Source organism: Larus michahellis, chromosome 10 (assembly GCF_964199755.1).
Source record: "Larus michahellis chromosome 10, bLarMic1.1, whole genome shotgun sequence".
NCBI lineage: Eukaryota > Metazoa > Chordata > Aves > Charadriiformes > Laridae > Larus > Larus michahellis.
The window spans coordinates 1,024,622-1,044,435 of record NC_133905.1 but is presented as its reverse complement, the minus strand read 5'-3'; the positions used below and the strand labels follow the sequence as shown (position 1 = coordinate 1,044,435).

The window sequence follows — 19,814 nt, the reverse complement described above, 5'->3', positions numbered from 1 at the left end:
AAAATAAGAATGAATACAAAATACCCAAACACTCAATAAATGCATCAACCTCTTCTTTTTCTATATCCAACTTGTCATTTCAAAGTACCTCTGACATTTAGGTACAAATTGATCAAAAGCCACATCAGCATATTCTTGACTTCAACTAATGCGGCCTGGAAATTGAGAGCAGCAAAGCGAAGGTGGCCGTTCCCCAGATAAGGGCTACTTCAGCTGGCACCAGCGCAAGGCAACGCCTTTTCCACAGCTACCTCAAAACACAGCAACTGAGCAACAGTCAGGTTCAGAGACCACTGACTTCAGTACTCAGGGTGGCTTTCATCCACGTGGCCATCGGGCCATACGCAAAAGGATTAACTACAGCACGGGATTGTTACAGTCATTAAAGTTTTTCAGAAACTCATAAAATACAACCGGTTTTCATGAAACATGTAAAGTTCATACGAATTTAAAATTGTTCATTGGAATTCTTCAAAAACAAAAATATATCATGTTTATAAAATTCTCCAGGAAACATCTCAGTAAAACTAGTTTTACATATAGCTGGTATTTTTAAACAGAAAGTGTTGTTAACAGTTAAAAAAATATGGAAAACAAGCAGTTTACTACTGTTTCATCAATGTCAAAAACAATTTCCTAACATCAAAGATATGTGTTGACCAGATGTTTCCGAGCTGCTGAAGCAGCCCTATGCCCACAGCCCATCTCTCCCAGATACACGGAACTAAGATTAGTTTACAGTTACCACATAAGGATTCACCCCGACACAGAGGAGTTCTCTGAAAACTGATAAAGCCAAATTTTTGTATTGGAAATAAATTTCTATTCTTACCTTTTCATAAATCAGGTATGTTAAAATATTTATTACAAATTATATTTCTCTTTGGAATCCATTACTGTTTTATAATTAAACTAGAATTATTTTGGTATTTAAAAACGACAATAGTTTATTAAACCTCTGAATATTTCAGAGAGAAGTACTGTGGAATGTTTACTACGATGCATACACATTAACAAGTATGAACATACAGCATAAACAGATTACCAAAAATTACTAGTAAATGGTATAATCTCTAATATTTAAATCAGTTCACATGATCTGTCAGAAGAACAAACATTTCCTCCTGCCATAGCGCTATAGATAGATAGATAGATAGATATATACAGGTTCTGAAAAATACACTGTTGACATATGAAGAAACCTAATAGTGACATTTGATACAAAATAGTAAAAATCTTAAAAATCAATTTCATGCACTATGAATCCTAACAAATCAATGTTTTCTGCCTCTAGGCTTCAGAGGGAACAGATGCTACAAGGTGATTCTGCAACAGGATTAAATAACTAAAACGCATGTGCGGTTTGGTCTTTGTTTGTCTGGAGGGGGTTTATGGGGCTTTTGCTTTGTTTTTTAAACCAATTCCATTCTTTGTCTTGTCTTTGTTTTTTTGAGAATTTCAGCACTTTGTCCACTGGAAAAATCCCATAGCAACATGCAAATTAAATTCCCTTTTTATTATACCAGATGCCCTGGATGTGTGGCACTAATTGGATCCATGCCAAAAGAAATCATATTTCATTTTACAGGCAGCTCAAAGAACAGCTTCCTCAGATTGTTCACTCTACATCTAGCTGAGGCTGTTTATTATTAAACAATCAAAACGTACTGTTCTAGTTTCATACGGACTGGGCTTTTACCCTCAAAGAGTGGTGCCTTATTCTGACTTCAAAGGACACACTATTGACACAGCTATTATCTATCATGCTGCTGTTTTAAGGACAATTTCTTTTTAAAAAATCCAAATCTCCAAACACTCAATTTTTTTCCTATTTCACATGTCCAGTTAGTACAGCAATGCCCTGCCAGTAATGCTATAGTGCCTGGTTTGTTACCAGAAAAGGCATTTTTTAAAGCATTGTATTGTTTGTGTATGAGAAAAACAAAGTTTCAAACTAGTACGTCTCTCAAAATTTCTGTGCAACTTGCCCACATGCGTCTCCAACTGCCACTCAATAATTTCATCCCTTACAAAAGCACTGAAAAAAAAAAAAAGAATATTTCAACCATACTAGTAATGAAAAAACATCAGGGCAGGACATTAACCACTGAAACATCAATTTAAAGAAAAAGAATAAGTGATTTTGGAATGAAGTAACAAACACCCCAATTCCTCTCTTTCAATAACTTTCAGAAATCAAACAGATTCCATAAAGCAGGAGCCTCCTGCTCATAACGAGTCAAAAAGAGTCTTTTAATCTCTACATCCTAAATAACTCTTTTTAGTAATAAATTGTACAAGAAATAATATTGCTTTATCACAGCTTCTCTTTACTCTCCTACTGGAGCCCTTGTAGAGTAATATCTGAATTTCCTAGAGTTTGAACTGGGTATCTGTCTAACTGTGCGCACAAACATCCGCACGCAACTGTATGCCTGATTTCCATGTGCAATTACCAAAATGTGCAATAGCTAATTGTGGACTCGAATACCTAATTGACATGCATAATCTTGGCAATTCTGAATGCAAATTAGGCACACAATTATGACAATCAGACTCTGATGTCTGATTACAAAATTATAGGGCCAGAGCTCAACAGGAGAAGTTATGTCTCATTACAGTGAGGAAGTACAGATGTGTTCAGCTGTGGAGGTATCTATGATCCACTCAGAAGGGGCTGAAAACCATGAGCTGAAGAGAGTGAGGATACAAATCCACTTGGCATGTCAGCCCGGACAAGGTCTTTGGCATATTAGGTATCTATTATCTATCAGCGACGCATACCCTGGGTCTTGTACCCTTGCATGCTGCTGATTTTGTCTGGTTATAAACACTATCCACTGCCAAACCCAGAAGGTGCCGGTGACCTTAACGCCTGATAATAATCCATGTATACAAATCAAAAAGGTTCCCTCCTTTTCTTTTTAAGCTGTGTAAAGGTTGTTAGGACCCTCTAAGTCAGGAAAAAAAAAATACATTTGACGGGCCTAGAATCAGCAAATGAGTTCTTGTCCTAGGTACAGTTATAAATATGCCTATCTGAAGAACAACAGGGTACACTGAAAGGCGTACACTGACACTGGTTTTCCAAAGATGAAAAATAATATTCGCACACCTATTTCTTCTTAAAAATCCAGTGGCCTAACTTGACTTGGACTATTTCAGAACTTAAGTGAGGAGGAACATTGAAAGATTTTTAATGGTCTTCCTATTGTATGCTTCATGGGACAGTTATACAGAATATTAAAATCACAACACTGTTGCATATGGCTTTGACATAACTGAACAAGAGGATAAATTTATAACCATTTATCATGGCTGAACTTGGACTTTCTCTTATAATGAGATTATTGAAAGCGTTTTTTGGTACACCCCTGGGTATTCACCCTTTCTAGCCTCACAGCTTAATCAACAATTGTATGGATTTTGGACCATACTCAGATGATTACATTAAATTGTCAGACTTCAGGGATTAGGGTAAAATTGTCTAGCAAAATACGATAGCAAGTCAAATTTCTGTTACTTCATTTTTCAATTGCCTACTTCGGATTTATTAGGGTTTAATAGTGAATAAATTTAAATAATTCAAGTTAAGTAATTTATTTCAACAAATCTGAGCTTGGTAGATGATATGTATGATTTTGCAAAGATTCAGGGCACTTCATGATTTGGAACACAGAAGAATTTAAGGAGGTAGAGGGAGCTACACAAATACAGGTGAGAATCTGATGTTCCTTTCTTAATTTCAGGTCACTGCAGGCAAATTAAAAACTCTTCTGAGATGAAGGCCAGAAAACTGTAAAAACTGAATTTTTCCTTCATGGCAGAAGCTCACAACTTTGTAGCCAAAATGACAGACTGGTTTATCTAGCCCACAGTAAAGCTGCAGAATAATTTTCTGATTTGGAGGCAATTCTGAAGAAATTCTGAGGCATCTCCTTTTATTGCTCTCTTCTCTTACAGGCTGTTCTAAAGGCTTCACAAGGTTTACTCTCCGAGATTATAAAAGCTGACAGGTATCTATAGTCACAACAAGACAACAATTTTTTACATTCTGGAAGCGAACAGAACCCGGTCACGCTCCTAACAAGTGAGAAAGAATCCCATGTCTGCGCAACAGGGAAATTTTTTGGCCCCCATTATGATAACATGAGGATACTCCACAACCTTCAAGGTTTTACCCTTTTTAAACAAGAAAATGAAAGGAGAAGAAAAAAGTACGGCCATCTTCATTTGACATCTGAGGAAAGAAACACATCTGAAAGGAAGGAATTATACATTAAAGAGAGAACCGAGTTCCAACTCTCAAATGCCAGGTAAGTGCGGTAGCAACCATGCCATCTCAGACGTATACAAAAAAGAGAAGACAAGTCAGCTAATGTGATCCCTAAGGTCTGGCATTCGTGTTTTGCTATAGCCTTTTTTTTCCACTTGTAGCAAACATTTGCAGAATTTCACTGGTGGATTTTTTCTTGGCATCATGACAAAGCTAGTCCCAATAGTGGCATGCTCGACTCCAGTTTTACTTGGCAGTCTGCAAGACTCCACAGGCTGTTTTAATGCATCTTAACATGAGGACGCCACCTAAAGCCTCACAAATAGAGATACATCACCCAGTAAGTTCAGCTCGCTATGGCTTATAGCAGATGCTTTTTCTGGAAGACCTGAAAACCTGTTTGTCTTTATATCATATTTCTCTACCACTGACAATATGGAAGTACACTGGTAGTGAGTTTACTGTTGTAAACTTCTGACTTAATCAAGCCCCTATTTCTTATCTTTCAACTTACCTAGCTAAACCAGCCTCTTTTGGTTGTTTGGTTTGGGTTTTGTTTCCTATTTTACAGCTTCTGAATTAGTTAATTGAGTTATGCCAAACTCCCCTTCAAACTTCATACAGTTTTCAGCATTTTTAGGACAACCAAGAAACTTTCCGTTTCCTTCTTGTTATGGCAATATGCGAGACAGTAGTCCCAGTACCCTGTACAGATACGTTTTATTACAGCTTACTTGTGATTTCCAAGAATAAGGTACAGTTTATGATGAGTAGGAATACCCAAATTAGATGGGGTTACAGGACCATGCATTCAAGTCTAAGTATACATGAATAAAGCATTTTCCACTGATTCCAAAGAGGGAAGCAACAGTCCACAACAGATATATGCAGCAGAGTTTATACAGTTACACTGGAAAACTATGATATTTGCTATTAATTGTCTGACGAGGGTGAGCTTCCTACAGAAAAAGCATTGTTAATGGGTTCGACATTCCTCCAGACTTCTGTTTTAGCGCAAGTTTTTGCTGCTTCTAGTATTAGTTCCCATACTCATCCATACATGCTGTAACTGTAAATGTTCCCGAGACATACTTGGCAAAGATTTATCAGATTTGAGAAGATGAACTACATCAGCATATAAACCAGTAAAAAACCCCAAAACAATCAGGAGGCATATGTGTGAGGTGGGAGAGTGATGTTTACTGATGTGTCACAGGGAAGTTTACGCCCACGTACTAACAGTTGATAAATGCGGATAAATTCATATCCCTAAAATGCATTTAGGCATCATCCCATTTAAAATCCGTTGCCAGGGCAGTCCCAGGTTAGCTTGCTGGTGATGATTATCCAGCCACTTGTGTTCCCTAGCACGTTGTGTTGGCAGACTGGATTTTTTTCAGGAAAACAGTCCTGAAATCAATGCTGAACAAAGACCTCAAGATTCAATATACTCAGATTAAAAAATTCTTGTTAAGTAAATTAGTTGCCTTGGGGCTGCAATAGAAAACTTCAGACCAAATTTCAGCGGTCTGGTGCTAGCTGAAAGTTTTGGGGGTCTATAATGGCTAGCCAGTTTTTAAAAAAGTACGATTTCAGTGAGACTTTCCATTTTGGGGTTTTTTTTTAACAGCTAAGCAATGCAGTCAACAATCTTTTTTGGAGATCTAACAGAGATGGACAGATAAATATACACCTAAGTAATTTGCTTAAATAAAATTCAATATGAAAAATTTGTATTTACCAACCTCCTATTGGCAACATCATTCAGCTTCATTGCTGAATCAGTCTTCTGGTTATTTAATTTCTGGTAATTGCATACCAAAATAGAAGCTCATTGGAAGTTATACACTACATCTGTCTATTTTTGCCATTCTAATTCATGCAGGGGTAAGTTCTTGATTTAGTTTGGAGTTACTGTGCCTATCTGTGCATCTAGAAGATGATATATTTCATCTGGAAACATTTACAGAGAAATGTCCTCAACCCATATATAGTACATTAAAACAACATATAAAAAAGGAATGTATATTGTAATATTGTTACTTTAAATCTGGAGTTACATTAAATCAGATTGTCATCCGATTCCTTTGGGGTAGGTAAATTGTAACATGGAGTTTCTCAAAGACGAAAACCTCTTGGCCCAAGAAAACTAGTATTAAAATAGGCAGTTCCACATGTTTGTAATTTGCGGAGAAAGTGCAGACGGTGACAGAATAGTGTCTGAACTATTTCCCACTCTTTTTTAAATTTGTGTATAGCAAATTGATACACTTCAAGGTAGCAGCTGTTTAATGCTAATGCCAAATTATAAATTAGTCTGGTAAAATTCAAATATATGTTACATATTTTATATTACTAAACCACATTTAGGATCACAGATTAATTTCAACCTCATTTATGCTACTCAATATAATTACAGATTTAATCTTTGTGATAAACGAAACCTGAAGCAAATTTTGAAAATTAGACATAGCTTAGAGCGTTCTGAGAATATGTCTCCCCACACCTAAACCGAACCTTCAATGCAGGTATGTGCCAACATCAAACTTCAATGACAAATGCTAGGGTATGAAGAATTTTAGAAATTAGTGGATGCAACTTGATGCCTACCATATCACCTGAAATTACAATTATTCTTAAAACAAATTAATATATTCTCCTACTGTAAAAATGAAAGCAGAAACACTGTATGTTGGAAGAAATTAGTACTGGGATGCCTACTTTTTATCTTAGTAAAACTGCTGGCACATATATTAACACCACTCACATCACACTGTCATGTTTTAAGTTGTAAGTTTGTCTTTTATAAATACGTAAACAGACTTGATTCGATAAGGTCTGTCAAAAGCAGTATGCTTTCTGAAGTTGCATCTGACAGAACTTCAAGGTGCAGTTCGATCCTCACTGCTCTGAAAGCTACACATAACATAGGCTTTTACAGAATCAACAGTTCTGCAGAAAAAAACCAAAACCAACCAAACTTGATCAAAACCTATGGAAATTTCTAAACATATCATACTAGCATCTCTTCCTTGTAGGTTGTCGTTAGCAGTAAAAAAATAAAGTTAAATGAAGATTTACACTCAAGACTGCATTGCTTTGCTGTTTTTGAAGGTGGTAGGGAACAGCTTTAGATGCTTAGGAATCATCACTTATTTCAGTGTATCCTCACTCTTTCTTAAAGAAAAGCACGTTACTTGATCAACACGTTAGACATTCAGGGCTGAAAACTTGTTTACCCCAACCGTCATTCCCTTCCCACAACAAAAAATGCATGAATATGTTAAATGTTTAAATGCTTAATTATATTAAACTTATTTCATGTCCTTTAAAAATCTGCTCTAATGCACCAGACAGACACTTACTAGTGCTTTAATCAAGGAGTGATCTTGATTAAGTAACCCCTACAGGTACGATGAGGCTTGTTCAAAAAAAAGAAAAAAAAAAAAATATTCCTGCCGTCACTCCGCCAATCACTATGAAATCTGTACCAATCTTCAAAACATACATTCAGCTAAGTTGAAAGTTACAAAGGTTAAAGTACTCATGCTGTGTTTTCTAACTGCTCTCACTGCTTAACAGAACAACGTGGGATCTTTGGCTAATGTGGGCCTCTGTACCATATAAATTAACAAGTAAATCTAACTTGTTACCCCTTCTAAAACAGCTGTGAGAAGACAGACCTACAATATTAACTACAGGGGTAGGGAAGTAGTAATTTAAGTAAAGATGCAACCAGAATACTGATTGCACATTATAGAGGAAACAAATGCAGCTTCATCAATAAAGCTCGGTTGTCATTCAAGAGAAATGCAACTTCCTTGCTTTGGAGGCACTTTGTACAGATTTACACCAGCGTCAGGCCCGTGTTCCTACCTGAAAGACAAAGAGATCAATATGGGGGGGGTGGGGGGGTGGTGTAGGGAAATGCGGGCTTTATCTTTCCTGACGCTTGGAACAGAAAACTGAGCCACATTACTCAAGGGAGAGCGTCACCACAAAGTGCATATAAGAGGGTTACAATGTTTAAAACACTTGTTCATACTTTAACAAGAGTGGATTCTTCTAGGTAAGTAGTTCCCACACTGTGGTCCAGAAAATAACAGTAAGCGGTCTAGAGCCAATGTGTGAAACTACACTGTGTTTACAATGCTGTTTCCCCCCCAAAAAAAGAACAGATGCTGTGGAGGTAAAAAAAAAAAAATTAAAAAAAAAAAAGGCAAGAGTCACACTGTTTCACTGAGCGTGTAAACCAGACAGGAGAAGAGAAGGCTCCAAAGAGACCTTATAGCCCCTTCCAATACCGACAGGGGGCTACAGGAAAGCCGGGCAGGGACTCTTGATCAGGGAGTGTAGTGATAGGATGAGGGGTAATGGCTTTAAACTGAGAGAGGGGAGATTTAGATTAGCTATTAGGAAGAAATTTGTTACTGTGAGGGTGGTGAGACACTGGAAGATGTTGCCCAGATAAATTGTGGCTGCCCCATCCCTAGAGGTGTTCAAGGCCAGGTTTAATAGGGCTTTGAGCAGCCTGGTCTAGTGGGAGGTGGCCCTGCCCTTGGAAGGGGGGTTGGAACTAGGTGATCTTTAAGTTCCTTTCCAACCCAAACCATTCTTCTATGATTCAGCACCAACGCCATTAAGAAGCACTCACTTCCCAAGCTGCTAGAGCCTTAAAGCTGAAGCAGTTTCCTGTAGCCTACCAAAAAAAATTACTTATGCTCCATTCCCTGAAGATGCTCCAGGTTTCTTCTTACCTGTGCAGGCTGTGCATGAGAACAGAATAGGCTCTGGCTGTAGCCTAACTGCGTGCGGCAGCAGACTGCTGTGGGTGGCAAACCAAACTATTTTACTTATGCCTACATCTTCAAAAGCCAGGCTGGCGGCTACCGCAGCACTGCAAGAGGTCAGGATGACCCAGGCAGTGTCTGGGCTGGCAGAAGGTGACCCTCCCACACTCAGCTCTCCGCAAGGACGAGGGAAGGAGGAGGACCCGATCTCTCCCCAAGTCCAGCCCTGGCCCATCTGCCCAACTTTAGTATAATTTAACTCTATTTAACTCTTCTGCTGAGAAGCTGGTTTGCCCTTTAGCTCACTACAAATGAAGTGCAAGTGACAAGGACAGTCTAATCTTCTAGATTTTCTTTTTCTATTTCTTTGTTTTGTTCAAGTTTAGAGATGAAAGAAAACCTGACTTAAAGAAAGACATTCAGCATGTTTAAGCAACATACTCAGAGCAGAAAGATTCCATTTGAAAAAATCCAAGCCTTATATAAAGACAGCAAAGTAGTTCTTCAGTAAATACTTTCAAGACAAATGTAGGCTGGGGTGCTGATCCTGTGAAAGCAATTTTTATTTGGAGTTATTCAAACAGCTGCTTTCATGAGATAAAAAGCTCCAGTCAAACATCTCAAAGTAATTTCTTATCTCTGCTTCTAAGTACTAAGTATATTTTTTAAGGGTCATTTAATGGGAATTTTTGATACTGGCACTTATGTATTAAGGGTTTAAAAAAAATAAAATAAATATACTGCCAAAATGGTAGAAATTAAAGTTTATTCAACATAAATTAATGGCTTGGTAAAACTGGTTTTAGGCATGCTTCCAGCAACAAGTGCTGCATTAAGAAATACCTGTCCTTAGAAAGGTCAGGTGTACATACAGCAATGTAAAAGAGTGGTAGAGTGAACGGTTAAAAATTCAGTCCTTCCAATCATCAGCAACATACATCTCCTCTTTCACATAAGGGAAAACTATAGCAACATGAAATACCATTAGGGCAATTTCTAATTGTTTCTGTTTAAAGTTAGCATACGGGAATAGATATTTGCTACTTAAAGAAAAAAACATTCTAGCGTGCTTTAAAATGCTTGTATTTATTTTGCTGCTAATAGAGCTTATACTAGTAGTAACAGATGTCGTCATCCTTGTTCCCATTCAATTGAGGAGAATATTTGACATTAAAAGATAAAGAACAGAAAATTCTAGAAGGAATATACAGTTACATCTTCAGACCTATGTTGGACTTCCAAAAATCAGGCACATATATAAACATATAAACTGAAACAATACTATGTGTTTTAAAACATTGCCTGTCAATCACCTGCTCTACCAATACAGAAACTTATGATGTTATGTTGATAACGGCCTGTTGGAAAAAATACATATTACAGTGTTTGTCATGATATTTTCCTTGTTTCTGTTTTATAATTTAATAAACAAAAGAAAGAGCTATTATTACCAGTGAACCACAAGAGAGTATTTACCTTATAAGACTGGTTGAGAAAGTGTAATTTCATCTACTTTCGTCTGATATTACAATGGACACTTGGCAATCACACAGAAAAAAAAAAATACAAGAGAAGCCTGATATATCTGTCAGGCTCACAGAAATGAAAGTAACAGCCCAAATGATTGAATTCTTGTTATGAGTTCCAAAATACAGCTAGATACTCTGCTAGATCTTGACCAGTTTGAAAGTGCATAGTAATAACATTTTTCTATGGACCTGACCAAAGGACCCTGAATTCAAGAGAAACTGTTCCAGACAATTCAGTAAGTTTTTCGTGAGGCCCCCCAGGTAATTTTGCCGTGTTGGTATATTCAAATCACACAGTTTCAAGTCTTACAATAACATCAGACAACTCAGAAAACTGTTTGTAACTATGAATCAGGAGCGTGATAACCAAATTACTCAATTAGGATTAAGTGGTCATCCATGTGCTTGACAATCTTTATTTTATACCCTGCGCTCTACTCATGACAATGACACTTTTGTGCCCTCCCAGTGTTTAGGCAAAAAAGTCGTTAACACAAACTAGAAAAATAATAAGAACATATAAATGCACAGAAATAAAGACAAAAAATTAAGATTGACAAAGCCATAGTACATAAAAATACATGGAACTATTACATGCTACCTCTTCTCAAGTTTATTCTCTAGTTTTGTCCTTTCAAGGAAAAAATAACTAGTTTGCTAATATGAATAACTGGGAAAAAGGTCATATTTAGTTATTCTTCGAAATCTTGAATGTGTTATTCAATTTGTAGCAAAATAAAGCATAAAATGATTCCAGAATTTAAAAAATAACAAAAATTTAGCTAACCAGAGCTTACTGGTTATCGAAGCTGGTTACTTACTTATCGAAGCTTACTCTGAAGAACAAAATATGAAATTGTACTTAGCTATTTTGAATAATTGAGCACTGTTAATAAAATCTGAGCATCATCTGGGTGGCATAAAAACTTTTTGATTAATTAAATTAAAACAAATCTGACATTAAGTAGCATATGGGTGTATGGTAATCTGCATTTTGATCAGTTGTAGAGTGATGGAAAGGTTAACAGGAGGATTAATTCCAGACAGTACAGCTGGGCAATATATTTGAATCTTTAGTTCTAAGTCTAAAACTTGCACAGCTTTCATATGGTTAATTAGATGCATCCACAACAAAGCACTCATTTAGAAAACTGCATCACAGCTCACAAATAAGGGTCTTCAGCACTAAACGATTAGAAACAATTCATGTCATTTCACATAAAAACCAAATGATATTTAGATAATCTAAAAATTAACAGAGAGGAACATCAAGTATATTAAGGAAGCGACCCACAAAGAATAATTCCTATAGAACGTAGGTGTATATGTAGGCAAAATGCAAAGAACTCCAACAATACAATGGAGTAAAGTTCAGCATAAACGAGACCAAATTCATTTTGTCTTGGTACACTAAAAAGACCTAAGACACTTAGAAGCTTCAGAGCTATGTTTTCTACTCCCTGTAACATCTCATTAACTTCTTGAGGAAAAACGAACCACCACACTGAACATTACGCACAATTCAGTGCTCAGCTGAAACTCTTCTGATGTGCCTTCAGTAAAAAGAGAGAAGTATCTAAAGAAAGATGCAAGACCGTTGCCTTCTCCAGCCACAAGCAAGGCTTGGTATAGACAGACAAGTCACTTCAGGAAGACGACAGGCTTTGGCAGGGAGGACGTTCTACAGTAACACAAGTGGCTAATTTTAACAGGCCTTTCTCTCTACAAGAAACACAGGACTTTTCACCTATCTTATTTCATAATTTTACATGGTATAAACAATCTTACCTTACCCTTCTAATAAGTGTGATGCAGTAATGCTTCCACAGAGCAACTGCATTTACATGACAGGCAATAAACTAAATTCCAAGCTGCAGATTCAATCTCCCTTCAAACAAAATTTTCACGGAAATCACTGTATTTTTTTGTAATTTTTTTCTGAAAAATGCCAGCAGGATGCAATTAATTTGAACACTTTCACAGAACTTTCTTGAATAAATGCATTATTATTTTGACACATCTGTTTGAAATGCTATTTTTTTTTTATTCTCATCGCATTATATTTGTTTTCATTTGCTTTGAGATTTTGTTTCAACTTTAGTATTACTTTGAGTAAAGAATGCAATCTCTTCCTCAGTAGTTACTGGTAACAGAATGATAGTTCAATTTAAAGCAGCTGAAGTATTACTAAACTTTATTAACAGTATATTGTCAGCGATTGCTGTGTTTTTCCATTAAGTTTATTCAATGAAACTGACTAGGAGGTTATTTCTTTTTCTTCCTACTGAGTCACATAAGGCTCCTTTGAAATAGAATAAGAGAATAATTAATAAATTTTAATAATGGAAGGCATTGTACAAGGAAAAGATCATTATAGCACATTGTTAGGCACTGCATCCTATCTCTGCTGTTTTGTTACTTTCATTCCTTACCTCTTTGTTGGCTCTGTCTGCTTGAACTAATGTTCCATTCAGACACGGCTCTACATAGTGAAGTTCTTCATTATACTATAGAGAGAAGTAAAAATTATGATGAAAAATTTAATTAAAGGCTTTGAAAGAAACAATTTAATTTAATGATTTTGAACTATAGTGAAACATGCACATAAAGCAAGAACAAAAGGATTTGGTTCATTTTTAAAAAATGGCTGTGGTATTTTTTTTTCCTTTTACATGATTCTTAATGTTTCAGAAGTTTATACTTTTTAAAAGGAGCATTTAATTGAATGGATGCCAACACTCAGGTGGAGTTAATGGGTACTATATACATTAGCTGGCATAAATATCCTTCGAGTTGAAATCCAGATAGTATTAAGAGGTCATGTTTGATACATCACAGTCAGAACTCCCAATTCTTTGCTACGTATAAAAAAAGTCCTGACAAATACTTGAGGCACTGTCTAACATTTTGGAAGGTTAATAGTGGAACAACTGTGGCAAAAAGCCTGTAAGCTTGAATCAATCCTGGACATGTCTGACAGTGGTCAGAATTTCAGTCAAGCAGAGTAGCTTATTATACACTAAGTCATGAAGCTGTGACAGATCTTTAAGGAATTATTTGCTCATCTTGCACGGTCTAGGTAAGTTAGATATCCCAGTCCTATTTTCAGAAGCATCCTAAGCATTAAAAGAAAGTCTCATCTGCAGTCAGTAGATCTTGCAGACTCCTACATGCTTAAGTCACTTGATTGAAAATTGCACTTGACCGTTTAAATCTTTTAAACCTTTTAACACAGGTCAAATTAATACAGAAGTGCCTTCAAAAAGTCTACATTAGTGGTATAGATACAGTTTTAACATAATTCCTCACTCATTAATCTACTCTAAAAGTTATGACAAATCAAACTATAAGGCCTTTGCGTTTAGGCTCTACTCAGTATCACCCTTTCATAGGCATTAAATGAATCAGAACACCCATAGTAAACAACAAAAGACAACACATTAAGTCAAGCAAAAAATAATTAGGAAAAACATTTCATTAGATTAATATATGCATTTACTCCCTTCTTCCTCCACCCCAGTGGGAATAAAAAAAAAAAGCCTTACAATGACTCATTACAGAATGCTCCTTAGACAAGATCCTCTGTCCCTGCGAGTTCTCACCGCCTCTGTCTGCCTGCAGCTCTGAATTTGTTCTACTCTCTTCAATTTAACACCACTCCTTTCTCTACACATATGTGTAACCATAGACCCCTGCAGCCTGTTCCACTTTGGACACCTGTCATCATCATTCATTTTAGCAGCGCCCTACTCACCACACTCGTAATTACTGTTGCATAGGGAAGAGTGTTTAATTTGAACTGCATGAAGTTACCCTTGTGGCATCGTGCTAGACTCAGTCAGCTATAAGGAAATACAAACCCGGAGTAACTCCACTTACTATTGCTGGTTATACAGACTATTTACATCTTGGTTGGTTGTACAGAAACAAACAAAAATGCTCGAAAGATACACATAATTTCTGCAGCAGACTTGCAAGCTTTCCTAATTATTTTATTCCCATCAATGTTATTCCAGTATATGAGAGCCTGTGGACATGTCTATTGCTTCAAAGGTAATACCAAAAACAAGGCAAAGACTTCTGGAATACTTTAGAGTCCCTGGGAATGTCCCATGTGCATCTCTGTGTCATAACAGTTTATTGAGCTGATAAATTATGTACTTTCCCCTGTAGTTTCTCTCTTCAGACTGCCTTCCAATCTCTATGTCCTGACAGTCATTGCAAAATAATAATGTGAAATCTACACAGCATCTCTTATTATAGGCTAAAGTCAAGACCATATTCCATTCTATTGTAAAAAAAATACTGAAAATCTGTAACAGACACCAGTACCCCAGCCCCTACTCCCAAGCTTTTTCCTGTCTTCACACAGTTTTTTTTCAGCATGTTCTGTAATCAATATACTTTCTGGTCAAGACTCTTTTCTAGCTTGATTTCTGTAGCTGTCATTGGAAACTATATTAACATACATAATTTTCTTTACTTGATAAGAAGCACAGAGTCTATAATTGGCCAACATGCAATAAAATACTAAAGTCTACCTGTCTCTCAGTCACGGTCTCGCTTTCAAAGACCTGTATGCAAGCAAACTCAGAATTTTCTAACGCTGTAGTAGTACCATAATTTTTTTTCCAGGCCTACCACCACCTGCAAATAGATGAAAAACAACTTTCTAACCTATCAGACCTTCCATCTAAGTAGCATAATTTCACTCCATTACATTTCTATAAGATTTATTTTGACTACTATTTTGAGTAACTCATATCATAAGTCTATTCCCACAGATACGTAGCTTGCGTGTCTGCCAGCTGCACCATAACCCAGACTCCCAGTAGCTTCCCATTACGCCCAGTATAAAGCATGGCCAGACTTTCACAAAAGACATGCTTTAAGTCCCCTAGCAGCCCCATTTTACAGAATCAACCTACTTTAAAAAAGTATGAATAAAAATGTTCATTCACACATAAAGAGCACAATTTCATAGATGGCATGTGGCAAAGAACTTCTGCTGTCATTATGAACATAAGAAAATGTAGATATTCATCCTTTTGAAACCCAGCTAAATTGTGACGTTATTTGCATTTGTGGCATCTAATTCACCTTGGGATTATTACTAGTAAAAATATTTTAAGTAATCTGCTACGTATGGCAGAAGAAACTGAATTATGCCAAGCTGTGTCAGTGAGTATTTTATGGAACGGTGTTCTGTGGATATCAAGCATAACCTGGAAATGTTCAGTTTGTTAGCAGTTCTTCCTCTGCTGTATGGATACAAATAAAAGCACAGTAAGAAAAACCTTTGTATAAAAAGGTTTAGCAGTTCCTGATGGTTTGACTTCTTGCAATGGTGCATTTTTATGATATATTTTAATTTTTGTACTCTTTGTTAATCGTATACACTTTCTTTTCCTTTTTAAAAAACTCAAATATTAAGAGATTGAAAAAAATCACTGGACAAAATTATTTCAGTTCCAAAAGAAATTCCCAAAACGGCAAACGTCTGCCTCTCGAAGTGCATGGAAACTGTAGAATTCTCATACGTGAAGGCATTCAAACAGTGTTTGCTGCTTAAACTACCATATCCACCCGATAAGATCTTTAGTGTAACTGTCAGCTTCTAGTAAAATACCCAACGTGTGCTTCATAGCATATATTCGATTTCTTTTTCTTTGTCATAGGGTTTTTTGCAGTGTTCTTGGTGCTGCCTTGCTTTTAACTGTGCCAAACTTAAGCGGAAAAGGAAAAAATTCCACACACCCCCCACTTCTCACCATTTTATCAGCAATTTGAACTCAGTTCTGCATCTTTTCTATGACATTTAAAATTTTGTATTTAGTGAAAATAGCTGATTAGTAACTGCTGACTTTGCCAGCAATACCCAGTGTAGATCTCTTGTTAATTTACGTCAGTAAAAGCCTGCATTTAGCTTAGCGAGAGCCTTGCATCACACTGTTTCCTTGTGTTTCCGAGCATTGCGTAGTCCCATACCCCTACACTCTGCCGTATGACATCTTTGTATGTTATAGCTGTGATGCAACAGCTCCTTTCTCAGCTCCTCTTCGAAAACCTCGGTCTACTTTCATCTCTCTTGTAATTCAAACATTTGATGACATTGGTTTTTATTATTCTTTTATTTACTTAGTTACGTTTATCTGTTTTATTAGCTCACATTATTTTGTCACTCTAGTTATTTCTTTGCACAACAGGTATAAAATAAAACGAGTGGGCTAAAATCTGAACTAGTATAGATAGTCAGCTGCTGACTAACATTGTACAATCAGATACTGTTCATGTTCTGAAAACATTACATATATATGGCTCTAGCACACCTACGCAAATTCCCTTATGATTTTTCATGTTTATGCTTTGTGATATTTAAGCCTTCTGGAGCAAGGTCCACAGAAACAAATTAAATTCACATTTTGTTGTGCAACACCACACAGGTAAAAAATTTCATGCTGTATTAGGCATACTTGGACATCCGATACAGCCCAACCTAAGATCTGGCAGTGAAGCCAAACCAGCAAAGAAACCAAAGGAACTGGTATTTCCAAAGTTCCACGAGTGTTACCATGCGCAACAAGTGGCACACGAGCGCAGCTGACTGCTTGGAGCAATCCTGTGCAGGCCAGCAAGTGCCTGCCTTTCTCTTTCTCAGCCTGCTCACACATCAGCTGTACAAAATGTGATTATTCAGGCAGACTGAAAAGTAAGTTTATCCATAAAGTATTCTGTATGACTACAGGGAGTCCAAAGAAGAGACTATACAGAAACCATTCATAATGGAAAATTCTACAAATTAAAAACAGGGAAGTATACTACTGTGCTTTGAATTAACAAATACTTTTCTTCTAAACAGTTTTGCTAAAATGGTGTGACTAAAGCATTAAAATTAATTTAACATTCTTGGCTCAGTTAATATTTTGTTAATTTAACGTAGAGTCTACATTTTTATAAAAGCATTTTAAAAATTTCAGCATTTGGCAAAATTAGTACTCGTTTTATGATAATATTGTTAATTTAATGCATGACTTGGAATTATACTTCAAAGTGAGTTGGAAAAATACGCCTTTTCTCTTGTTGCTGGCATCTCTGTTCATGTACCAGTGAACTGACCTTAAATTTTAACACAGGCAGCACAAAATCGCTTTTGTATTTCAAGACTTTTTTTTCAATTCAATCATCTAGTCCATCAATTTCAGATAGATTTTGCAACAAACTAACCATGAAGGCTAAAATGATTTTTAACATTATCCTTTTCTGTTTATTCTCTGGGAAGACCTGAATTCTGCTTTCTGCTATATATACAGATAAAATTAAAAATCAAATGGATATGAAACAACCCAGCTAATGTACTGCTAGTGGCTTTTGGGTTTTGTTCTTGGATGGCGTGTTGTGGGATTTTTTTTGGTATCTGACTGCATATTTATGAGCATTAATTGAGTTTTCAACTATGCTAGTACGCAGTGACCATAATTCCCATTACAGACAACAAGAATCCTAAACATCCTTTTGTATATGGAATACTGAAAGATACAACAACCTGAAAAGTATATTCAAAAGTCTTAAAAACTTTTTGTACAGTGAAATATTGTAAAGGGAGAACAAAAAATTACCAGAGTTGATGATCACAAATTTTGCACAAATGCTTTTCAGATATCACTTTTTGATCTCCTAAGTTCTGTCTCCTCTTCTTCCACTGACCCAGATACTGATTTTCTCCACGCTCAATTCCTTTCCATCCTTGACTCCCACTGTCGACACAGAGCCCTGTCTTACACCAGTCCAGCTTCTCTAACCTCATGTTCTCTTTTGGCTAACTTAAAAGTGCTCTCCTTTCTTACTGTAACACAAAAGTTTCTCATCTGCTTGCATAACCCTTCCACTTGCTCCATTCTGGCTGTTGCTCATCTGTAAGTCCTCTCTCACATCTTTCAGCACTATTTTCCTTGCATTTCTTTCTTTTGCCTCAAGATGCAAGCATGCTTTAGCGTTCTCCCCTCTTGTAAGTATACAACAGAGAGAGAGCTCCTTAACTTATTTGACTCCAAATTCCTAACCCAGTTCCTCATAGAAGTCTTCTGTTGCAAGTATTTGTTCTGTTAATCACTGTGCGTAATAAAGCCATCCTGACAATCACTCAGGCGCTTCAGCTGGTAAGTGTATGTTTTGTCCAGATTTCCCACATAAAGCTCTTATTCCACCTCAAATTTTGGTCTGGGAAGAGAAAGCGGTACTTGGTCATTTGTCTCAGACTTCCAGATGTCCATCAGCCCTCACAGAGAAACAATTTGGACAGGCCTTTCAGAAGAACATTCGGCATGAGCAAGTATCAGCTGTGTGAAGAGCCTTAGACATTTAGGCACAGTGGATCTATTTTTGCACACACTGCACAGCTGGCCAGCTCTAGATACAGAGACTTGCTATATACACACAGATCCATGTTACAAATGGGATTTCTCATACGGACATACGTGCATCTTACCTTCAAATTGAACCATTTTCACATCACCAGGCTGTATCTACATCATAAACAGGTAAGATGTGATCTCACTCCAACACATTTATCTATAGATAAAAGCTATGCCTTCACGCCAAGAAGCCTCTTGTGTGGGCTTTGCTGTCTCACGTTTTGATCACTCAAACATCCTCTCCAGTCTTGACAAAGATCATTTACCCTGCTGGCACTTACTCAGAGCAGTGCTTCAGAAGTAATTTTTGCTCATCACTTAGACCACAGTGCACCCTCGTTATGTCTTCCTCTAATACATCAAATTTTAGGAGTTCATAATCCACCCCAGACTACCAATGCCACTCCTCATTGAAACGTCCACTCCTTCCTCCACAGCACCAGTCTCTGTTACCAGTTTGTTACATTTTCAAGGAAATAAGTTTTGTGTTTTCTTTACATTATTGTTTTGTGCCTTGCGAGAGAGCAATGATTATATTGTGACATTTAGCCCAAAACTAAGGTAGCTTCAAGGTGACATGACAGCACTTTCCATGCTCATTGTCACTCCTGTCACGGTCTCCCTGCTTTCCCCTGCCTTTCTGCAGTACCTCTTTTTCTATGCCGTGAATAATTTCAGGTTCACATTTGCACAGTAACTAAACCATCAGTGACCTAATGAAATTAAACAGCTGAGCTGGTAAGAATAAAACTGCATTCTCAGTTGCTATTTCTACTTATTTCAACAAATAAACACATATTCATCCTAA

The 19,814-nt window shown here is 36.8% G+C and overlaps 1 protein-coding gene across 10 annotated transcripts in view; it reads right to left on the bottom strand.

Annotated features, from left to right (window-relative positions):
* The window catches only part of CACNA2D3 (calcium voltage-gated channel auxiliary subunit alpha2delta 3), a 551,700-nt gene that overhangs the window by 237,858 nt on the left and 294,028 nt on the right, over positions 1-19,814 (bottom strand). For all 10 annotated transcript variants that reach the window (XR_012589415.1, XR_012589414.1, XM_074603368.1 and 7 more), the window contains one exon: positions 13,028-13,102. Coding sequence is in view for 8 of the 10 variants with exons in the window: in XM_074603368.1 (XP_074459469.1) it covers positions 13,028-13,102 (75 nt within the window). In the remaining 2 variants the exon portion in view is untranslated. The remainder of the gene's footprint in view (positions 1-13,027; positions 13,103-19,814) is intronic.